Here is a 9,693-nt window from a genome sequence, read left to right on the forward strand (position 1 = left end):
AAATGATCTCACAAAAGACGCTAATTCAGATGGTTTGGGTGGAGGAGAAGGTTGGAGAACCCTGGTTTAACACGATGTAGTAATAAATAATGACCATGATTATTGCTGATCGTAGTGCAAATTGTGAAGCGGCTCTTAAGGAAATACATTTAGAAATATTTGTCTTTTTTGGCACTTTCAGTTAAAAAGGTTGCCGACCCCTGTTCTAGTTGAAACGACAGATGAATGACAGCGCGCGCTTACACCTCTCGCTTGAAGAGTTCATAACCGACTGAGCGCCCTCTAGAAAATGTATAATTGCAAGGGGGCGCGGCCTTCTACTTGACTGAGCCAATGTAGCTATCTGGCAAAATCTCTAAGATATGTCGAATGTCGTATGTCGAAAACTCGGGACACTGCTCCCGTAGAATTACCTTTTCAAGAGAAAATCGGGACATTGCCCCTTCTCGCGGGGCCATGCTAATCCTCTCTGTATCGTTCCAATTTTAGTATATGTGCTTCCGAAGAAACACAATGATGGAGAGAGAACTTTCACACCATGTACTAGGACCAATAATCGTCCACTCGAAGTTCTGGTAGAGACGTCTGGATCATGCCGGGGCTGGGGAACACGTTTTTAACTCAACCTGTAAACTATACCAAACATATGGCACTGATTTACCCCCCAAAAACACATGGCACTGATTTGCCACAATTGCTGTATCATGTGTACATCATATGTCTTAACAGTGACGTAAAACAGATTCTACAGTAAACGATGATGAGGCATGCCATCCAGAGTGACGTAATGTGAAACAGTCTGTACAGCGTACTAAACAACGATCATGACGCCAAGTTTGGACTCTAACTCTATGCTGAGCTTAACGTGTGTTAGTGCTGAGTATGACTCCAGGACGTACAACACGCCAAAAGAGGTGGAGTTGAGTCCCCTCACATCGTGCAAATCGGTCTTGGAGTGCCATCTAGCGGTGATGGCGCTGCACCAAGCTGCAGGTGTCCCATAGCGCAACTTGATCCAGAATATGGAGAAAGAGAAGAGCACTATATGAAGACGTGTGCTATCCAGATGAAGTGAGCGATGCCGAACGTAAACTACGAACTGCCAAAGTAACCCGTGAACGCAGTGCTGTAAAATATAGAAGAACGAAAAGTAACAAGCCACCATAAAAGACATCAAGGACATTTGAAGAAAGAATCAGAAAGCTGCAATCAGACATTTTGCTTTCAGTGTTTTCTCGATGATCAACGGCAAACGATGACAAACCACACAATCCGTTATTGTTATTGAAGCCATTGGGGGTAGATGTAAGCCGTCGGACAATAAATGCTTTAACATATACTTTTCTTTAACCATCAGCTCATCTGGTTTTTCCGCAACCTCCGCTGCAACAGACCACAAAAGCAGTGCCAACAGCATGACAAATCCTGAATCTACACCCCACCTCTACTCTGCAGAGGATTTGATTGTATTATTGTATTTGTATAATTTATCCAGCCTCATTGTGTGCGCACTCTGCATTGTGGATTTTGGCCAAAATGTTGTCACAATATAATAATAATAATCTTGCTTTCCACCAACTGGCTGCTTTGGGTCATATTTTCTTCCATATGAAATCACTTGGTCAAACGTCGTCTTTATTAGGACAACACATTGTTAAACCAACCAATACAGCAGCACCAACATTATTGAAATAAAATTCATTATAAGTCACAATTGACAACAGTCGGTCGGTCGCTCAAATAATAATAGTGCGCTCCCCCACCACCAGCTGAGCGCTCGCGACAACAACAATAACAAACATTCCACGTGGAGGGGCGGGCGCTAGCCAGCCGAAGAAAGTTCACACGGCCAGCTGAAGAAAGTTCTCACGGCCCGGCTCGAAAGTCGGGACGAAACGGCCTGCAGTTCAGCGGCGCGCCCGCTAGAGGACCCCGAGAAGATTGTCATCCAGAGGGGGGGTAAGAGGAAGATGGATAGTTGATGTTCCAAGTGACAGTTAAATCCCAAGTTTACGTTGAACGGGCAAGTCTGCTTGAACAGGTAAGTCTACGGGCAGTTCCAAGTAGTTTGGGGAGAGCGAGATTGGCTTAGCTCGTTTGTAGAGCGACATCGGCTCAGTCAATTAAAAGGCCGCGCCCGCTCACCGGCGCTGTTGGACCGTTGAACCTAACCGGATGTAAGTGAGTCCTGTGTATGTTTGCCAACGTCTGTATTGGGGGAAATGTGTCAGGTGTGTCTCCTAAACCTCAGCTGGTTCACTTTTGATGCACTTGTGATGGTTTGTGTATGTGACGTGCTTGTTTTATGTATGAATGTGAAAAGCTGCAGTACCGCTCTCGGCCTGAACAGTGATCATGCAAGTGGGGTGACGCTGTTTCACCAAGGAACCAAACCGGAGGTAAACAAAGAATGATTGAATTAATTTTTCTCTTGAGCTAAAAACGTTAAAATGTGGAACGCTCCACGAATTTGCGTGTCATCCTTGCGCAGGGGCCATGCTAATCTTCTCTGTATCGTTCCAATTTTAGTATATGTGCTTCCGAAGAAACACAATGATGGAGAGAGAACTTTCACAACGTGTACTGGGACCAATAATCGCCCACTCGAAGTTCTGGTAGAGACGTCTGGATCATGCCGGGGCTGGGGAACACGTTTTTAACTCAACCTGCAAACTATACCAAACATATGGCACTGATTTACCCCCCAAAAACACATGGCACTGATTTGCCACAATTGCTGTATCATGTGTACATCATATGTCTTAACAGTGACGTAAAACAGATTCTACAGTAAACGATGATGAGGCATGCCATCCAGAGTGACGTAATGTGAAACAGTCTGTACAGCGTAATAAACAACGATCATGACGCCATCCAAACTGACCAAGTCACAACAGTGATTTTAGAATAGAATAGAGAATAGAATAGAATTTTCTCTAACCTAACAGTTACAATACATACATGTTAAGAATCTCGGTCCAGTCTGACCTCGCGCGCGCACTGTGTGGGCACTCGGGCCCAGAGGGACCGGGGAGGGGATCCTCTGGTAGAGGCGCCGACGAAGGGAGCGGATCAGTGTGGACGATGGGCTGCCGTGCTTGGGGAGCAGCACTTGTGGCGGGGATGGTGGCCACCACACGAACGGGGACCTGTGGCAGAGGCGCTGACAGAGGAGGGAGCAGATCTTTGTAGATGATGGGCCCCTTTGCTGCTGCCCTCGCCGTCATGCCTTCCCTGGCGGGCAAGATGGGCTCGCTGGCTTGGGGAGCAGCACTCATGGCAGAGATGGCGTCCACCACCTCGGCTGTTAACCGGGCAGTCACACCCCGGTTGTGCCTATGGAGTCATATAACATTGGTTAAGTTGTATCCAAATCGCCTCGTGTAGCGCCACGACGCTGCTGATGCTGTTGTAGTCCTGGAGCATCAGAGTCAACCTGGTGACGGTCATCCCCTTCAGCTTGCGATTGGCGGGATGGAGTACGCACAGCTGCCTGAAGATGGCATCCACCAGCCAGTTGCAATCGGGCCACTGAGCCGTGGAAGTGATCCCTTGTCGTCCTAGACACCTAGGATGAGAATGAGCATCCAGGTACGTAAGCTGGTGCGAAAACAGTCACACTGCCAACAACAAGGACATAACATTACATTACGACAATACCACCCATTACAGAGGGGGGAGCAGTTGGGGGTTCGGTGCTTTGCTCAGGGGCACCTCGGCAGGGACTCGAACCTCTGACCCTCCGGTTCTCAAGCGGAAGCCCTACCGACTGAGCTACTGCCTCCCAAAAACGTACTGCCTCATGCTCTCAACACCAGGAACCAAGCTGGGAGCTTTGGACCTCTTAAATCGCCCTTGCACTGATCCTGTGATGCGGGGCGTACACACAAGGGCCCTTGTCTGACTCGGGGAGATTCTGCCATAAACCCACAAGCTCCTCCACCTGGACCTGGGTTGCGACAGCAGCAGGGCTGGTGACGACTGTAGAGGAGCTGGTGGCGGTGGCGGTGGCGGCGTCAGCCGCATCAGCAGGGTGGGTGATCACAGTAGAGGAACTGGTGGCGACGGTGGCAGGATCAGCAGGGTGGGTGATGACAGTAGAAGAGCTGGTGGTGGTGGCAGCAGTCCTGGACCTGAGGACATGCAGACTAAGTGCCAGGTCCTGCGACCACTCAAGTCAAGTCTACAGAAAAAGAAAAAGAAGAAAACAGACACAAACACAGCTCTGGTACCGTCTCCTTCAAATCCTCTTTTCCAGTGAACACGCCCTGCATCCCCTGATCTCATGACCTCTGCCCATGTTTCTGACCTTTACAGCCGGCAGTGGCGTGTGGCTACCAGGACTTGGTGTGGAGTTTGCAGGACCTGCTTACCCAGGCATTGGAGCACATAGAAGGGCAAGAGACTGGAATGATGGCCCTTAAACTGGCCAGTTTAAACTTGGCAGGATGCACACAGGTAACTTCACTTAAGTCTTCATTTGTTTTATGAACAGTAATGAGACTTGGAAGCCACCTGTGAAAGTGAAGGTACATATCCACAGTTATACAGGGTTAGTCTTTGATTATACAGCCAGGACATTGATCTGAGACCATCTAAAGCCTTAACTGTCCATTTAAACAGGCTGAATGTTTATATGATTGAAGACAACTGTGATACCAACTAATGGTCAAACAATAAATGTGTCCAGGCAAAGTAAAATTATTATTAAAATGTTTCACTTAACATGAAAAGCAAAGTGTTAGTTCTATTGAATCTAGAATAATTACCGGCCTTTTGTCAGTTTGAACTTATTTCACAGGAATCTTATTTAATTTAATTTTAATTTGTTTGTTTTGTGGATTCAGTTTCCAGCACAAATATTCCATCTGGATCAGACGGGCAGAATTATTTAAGCGAAACATCTTGTGAACTTTCTTGGCTCAAGTCACCTGTGATGGGACTTTACCCAGCATCATTTCTTCTGATGCTGGAGAAAAGCTTCTCATAAACGTTCATCTTTCATAGAGATCGTTTCCTGGGACCGGAACATTTTCAGGGTATGTGTTGGAAACGTTTTGCTGTTTAAGATCTTGAGGATTTGTTTTATATTGACCCCCAATTTCATTCTTTTCAAAGAATTTCTCTCAGCATGGAAGCGGTTCTGGAGATTATTTATCTCTGGGATAAGGAGGTGCGTTTCACACACAAACATTGGACCTAATTGTAAATAATTGTTGAGGGAGCCTTTGAAAGTGTAGTGTGCGAGGATATTAGTTCAACATACGATTTAAAAGCTGCAGTAGATTTGAGGTTTGTCCTGTATTCTTATGTCGTTCCCACTAAAACACTCTGCTGTTCCAAAATGTTTCATGAATCAAAAACGATTTGTTCAGTTGCTGCACCTCTTCAGTTTTTCATACAACTTATGAAGCAAATCCACATGCCACCGTTTGGTATAAGTGACAACAGAGAAGACGGTGACATTGTTTACAGGTTCAAATATCTCCTAGGAGCACTGATGATAACTTTACTGATTGGCTGTGCAGCCTGTGGGCAACTGGGGTTATTGTTTTTTACTCTTATTTTTAACAAATTGGAAGAGAAATGTGAAGAATTGGTACATGGCCCCTTCTGTTAGCTGTATATGCATACAAGCACACATCTACAAATAAATGCCTTCTGAAGTCCACCTGTCGAAATGGAACTACGGCTGGAACAAAGTCATTTGTGTTCTGACATGCTGTTGAAGTTCAGAGTAGTGGTTGACAATCTGGAGTGTCAGCTCACCTTCTTTTGTTAGAAAATGGAAAATAAAAACAAGTTAATGTAAGACTTTTGTCCTGTATGTTCGTGAGGAAGAAATCAAAGATCGACAGTCATCATAATAGCAAGACCTAATACTCATTATCATGTTAACAGCATTATAGGTGGTGACCAGATGAGAATGCTATGTGTTGCATACTTGTAGTGTTGTGGATTCATCAACTTGGACTGCAGTTGGCTGCATTGACATTTTGTTTATAAACAGCAAAAAAGCAAAATTCAACTTTTGCCTAAAAGACTTAATAACTTACATGTTCAAGCGTTTATTGGATTGATTTCATTTATTGGGGTTTCGTAAAGTTTATGTATGATCACAACATTACTTAATGTCTGCTTTAAACAATTCAAAGGTTTAATTACTGCATAGGAAACTTTCATAGTTTTTATAGAAACATGAATAACATCAAACATCACATTGGTACGTCCCTGAAACAAGTCTCAGTGGACTTAACCCTCGTAATGTCCTGGGGTCAGATTGACCCCAAGGACAATACAATACTAAAAAAGTTGATAAAATGTGTTTTCTTTGATCAAATGGTCTGAAATTTATAGGGGTAGTTGGATATGATGCTCTTCGTGATTAGAAGTCATTTGATTGAATTTTGGGTGTTTTATTGATTTTTTAACTCCTTTGCTCCTGGGGTCAAAGTGGTCCCGAAGCACAAAGTGGTGCACTGGGGCAAAAGTCACACCCTACTGCACTTCAACACATTTTTTATCTTGGATGTTTGATGTGTGTGGTCAAGCAATGGTTATTTAATAATGGGACAACAACAGGAGGTATGGGCAGCATGCGATGCCAGGTCCAAAAACATGCATTTTTTTGGGTGCAGCAGAAGCCCAAATCCCTGCCTTACTTTATCTACTTTTATGTAAACGAGCGCCATTGGCCCTAGATTCTAAAATTAAGGGACATTTTTGTGGTAATGGGTTGGACTGGAGTTAGACTAAAGGTGTAACACAAAATTAATTTAAAATTTATACTTAAAGCTTCAAATAACAGTCATTCATCATAACCATTTTGGGGTAATTTTGACCCCAGAGGATAATAGGTGTTAGTATTTGCTCTCATTCAAAAAATTCAAAAAATTCAAAAACGGCACCCTCACTAAACTTTGACAAATTCCACTCAGGTTCATGTCAAATAGTTAAGATCTTATCAAATATTTCAGAATTTTTTTTTTTTTTCATTTTTTAAACTAAAAAATAGGGTGTTTTTTATGTAAACAAGGCCTTTTGGCCCTAAATTCCAAAATAAATGGAAAGAAATTTGTGGTGATGCGTTGGACTGGAGTCAGACTAAAGATGTGACACACAAATAATTGAAAATTTACACTTTATGGTTTAGATAACAGTCGAACAATTTGGGGTTAATCTGACCCCAGAGGGCCTTAGGTGTATGTAACACGGGAGGACATTAAGAGGGTTAATTGAATCACAGTTATTTGAGTATTTGGTCATTAAGGCTTATTCAGTGCTGATGAGGCATCTAGTGGTATAAGGCATCATAGTATAAATCTGGCCCCACTGGAAGCATCCAGGTTGGAGTCGGCACCTCCCTCTTCTTACTTCCCCGCCTCCTGTTGTCTCACACCCGGCCGTGGCAGAGCTGCATGGCGACCGACATGAAGTACACCCCCTTCTTGGCCAGCAGCTGTTGGTGCGTGCCCTGCTCGACCACCACGCCTCCCTGGAGGACGGCGATGCGGTCGGCCTTCCGGAGGATGGACAGGCAGTGGGTCACGACGATGCAAGTGCGGCCCTGCCTGGCCTTGTCCAGCACCACCTAGAGGAGGAGAAGAGAATGACATGAACACAACCCTTTCCTATCCACGTTCCTCTTTCAGGTTGACTTTCTTTGAACCTAATGGTCACAGGTACACTCTCACCATTTCACTCTCGGTGTCGAGGGCAGAAGCGGCCTCGTCCAGCAGCAGCACTTTGGGGTTGCGGAGGATGGCTCGGGCGATGGCTATACGCTGCTTCTGACCGCCCGACAGCTGCATCCCCTTGTCCCCAACCTGAGTCTCATACTTCTGCTCATACAAATGAATGGAGAGAGAGAAGTTATACTGCTAATAATTACACATGAGATAAGATAAGTCATCCATAAGTTAGTTTGATGAATGAGGCTTATTTTAAGTCGGAATACCTGTGGCAGTTCTTCAATGAAGGTGTGAATGTTGGCTGCCTCTGCGGCCGCCTGAATCTCCTCCATGGTCACAGTGCGGCTGTTGTCTCCGTAGGCGATGTTTTCGGCCAGAGAGCATTTAAACAGCACGGGGTCCTTGGACACAAAGGCGACCTGAGCTCTCACCCAGTGGATGTTCAGCTGCTTCATGTCCCTGCCGTCCAAAACCTGAGAGGAGTTTCAAAAACAAAGAACTTTTCCATTAACCCACTTCCAGAGAGATGAGAAGAGTTAATCTGGTTTCAAAAGGATTTGTTTCCTCACCACTCGGCCTTCTCTGGGGTCATAAAACCTCTCCAACAGCTGCATGATGGTGCTCTTCCCACAGCCGCTGCTGCCCATCAGGGCCACAGTTTCTCCCTGTGCCACCTCCAGGTTCAGCCCTTTGAGGATGGGCACATCAGGGCGTGACGGGTAATTAAACCAGACATCCTCAAAGCGCACGTTACCATCAAAATGGTCCTGAAGTTTTGGAAATGAAAACAGGAGAAGACAGAACAGCTTTAGAGTGCATGCGTGTGTGTTTATTGTGTGTGTGTGTGTGTGTGTGTGTGTTTGGGTGCTTAGCGCTGTATACCGGGGACTCTCCCTCCTGAGAGAGGTTGTCAATAGCAGGCTTCATGATGTGGGCAGCAGCCCAGGCGCCACAGAGAACAGATATCGCACTGCTATAGGAGTTGTGTAGAAAAAGGAGTTACAGCAAATTATAGCAAATGGGAAAAGAAAATGCAAACATTTTGTCCACTGCTACCATCTGAAATACATCTCTAGTCAGCTGTAGCCATCTGTAATCTACTCCAGGCAGTCACGCTGACTAAACCAAACTAAAACATTTAACCATGCTCTTCACTCACAAGATCACAGATTCAAAGTCCATCCTTCCTGTGGTGAGGAACCAGATTCCAAAGGCGCAACAGGTTGCAAGGGCAAAGGAGATCATGGCACGGCTCAAGGCGATATTGATGGCGTATATGTAAGCACTGAGTAAGTCCTGTTAGAATACATAAGTTTCAGTTTCATGGTCAGAATCCCGCCAGATATCCTAAAACAGATTCCCTGGTGGTGTAACATAGTTAGACAGATAAAATGCATCACGATGAACTATTGCAGACGTGCTTGTACTGCAACAATGCAAAGTTGCAGTACAACTGTGTGTGCTGGTGTATGTGTTTCAATGCATACCATTAGACGGAATGTGACAAAGGACAGCACTCCCGATAAGACAAACATGAAAGAGAAGGACATGGCTTGTTCCCCGATGGCCTCTTTGTCTGTACCAACAAACACCTGAGCAACACATTCACATTTTATAAACAACTGACAGAAAACTCACTTTGTCACTTTTAAGAGAGGCCATGAGATTACAAGGAAACCGACGGCAATGATCTTTGAGAGGATGATGGTGAAGAAAGGCTCCAAGGCTTCTTGGATGAAGGCAGAGATGAGTCCTACCACGATGTAACGCCACTCAGGAAGGTTAAGATGCAACTCCTCCAGGAAGGAAACTGGGGGAACGTTTTCGTCCTACAGAGACAAAGAGGTAACGCACGCAAATGGTGAACGAGTGAGTCCGGCCTTGAAGGACAGCTGAAGTCGATGTTCTTGAACTCAATGTTTCCTTTGATGGAATCTGGCTTGAAGCCGCCGTCTGAGTCACTGTTGATGCTTGGTACCTGATGAGACAATGTTACCAGCAT

The 9,693-nt window shown here is 45.2% G+C and overlaps 1 protein-coding gene, 1 non-coding gene and 1 pseudogene across 2 annotated transcripts; all 3 read right to left on the minus strand.

Moving 5' to 3' along the window:
• Nucleotides 1-450: 450 nt before the first annotated feature.
• LOC143015253 (U6 spliceosomal RNA) lies at nucleotides 451-512 on the minus strand (annotated as a pseudogene).
• A 1,934-nt stretch (nucleotides 513-2,446) lies between these two features.
• Nucleotides 2,447-2,552, minus strand: LOC143015250 (U6 spliceosomal RNA). The gene has a single exon (XR_012965407.1). It is a non-coding gene; the product is annotated as a U6 spliceosomal RNA (small nuclear RNA).
• Nucleotides 2,553-7,393: 4,841 nt separating this feature from the next.
• Nucleotides 7,394-9,693, minus strand: LOC143015213 (ATP-dependent translocase ABCB1-like). The gene is made up of 9 exons (XM_076169176.1): nucleotides 9,688-9,693; nucleotides 9,374-9,520; nucleotides 9,179-9,283; nucleotides 8,851-8,987; nucleotides 8,574-8,664; nucleotides 8,261-8,458; nucleotides 7,958-8,164; nucleotides 7,695-7,841; nucleotides 7,394-7,591 (listed from the first exon to the last, which is right to left on the minus strand). Exons 1-9 carry the CDS (start codon nucleotides 9,691-9,693, stop codon nucleotides 7,394-7,396), a joined length of 1,236 nt encoding a protein of 411 aa, XP_076025291.1.

Source organism: Genypterus blacodes, unplaced genomic scaffold, assembly GCF_046128005.1.
Source record: "Genypterus blacodes isolate CSIRO-AG114 ecotype Tasmania unplaced genomic scaffold, CSIRO-AGI_Gbla_v1 ptg000192l_1, whole genome shotgun sequence".
In the NCBI taxonomy this organism is placed as follows: domain Eukaryota; kingdom Metazoa; phylum Chordata; class Actinopteri; order Ophidiiformes; family Ophidiidae; genus Genypterus; species Genypterus blacodes.

Coding starts and splice junctions, on each gene's coding strand:
- LOC143015213 (XM_076169176.1), bottom strand. Junction 8,988..9,178: donor TTGTCACATTCCGTCTAATG/GTATGCATTGAA, acceptor GTATTCTAACAG/GACTTACTCAGTGCTTACAT. Junction 8,665..8,850: donor GACTTTGAATCTGTGATCTT/GTGAGTGAAGAG, acceptor CAACTCCTATAG/CAGTGCGATATCTGTTCTCT.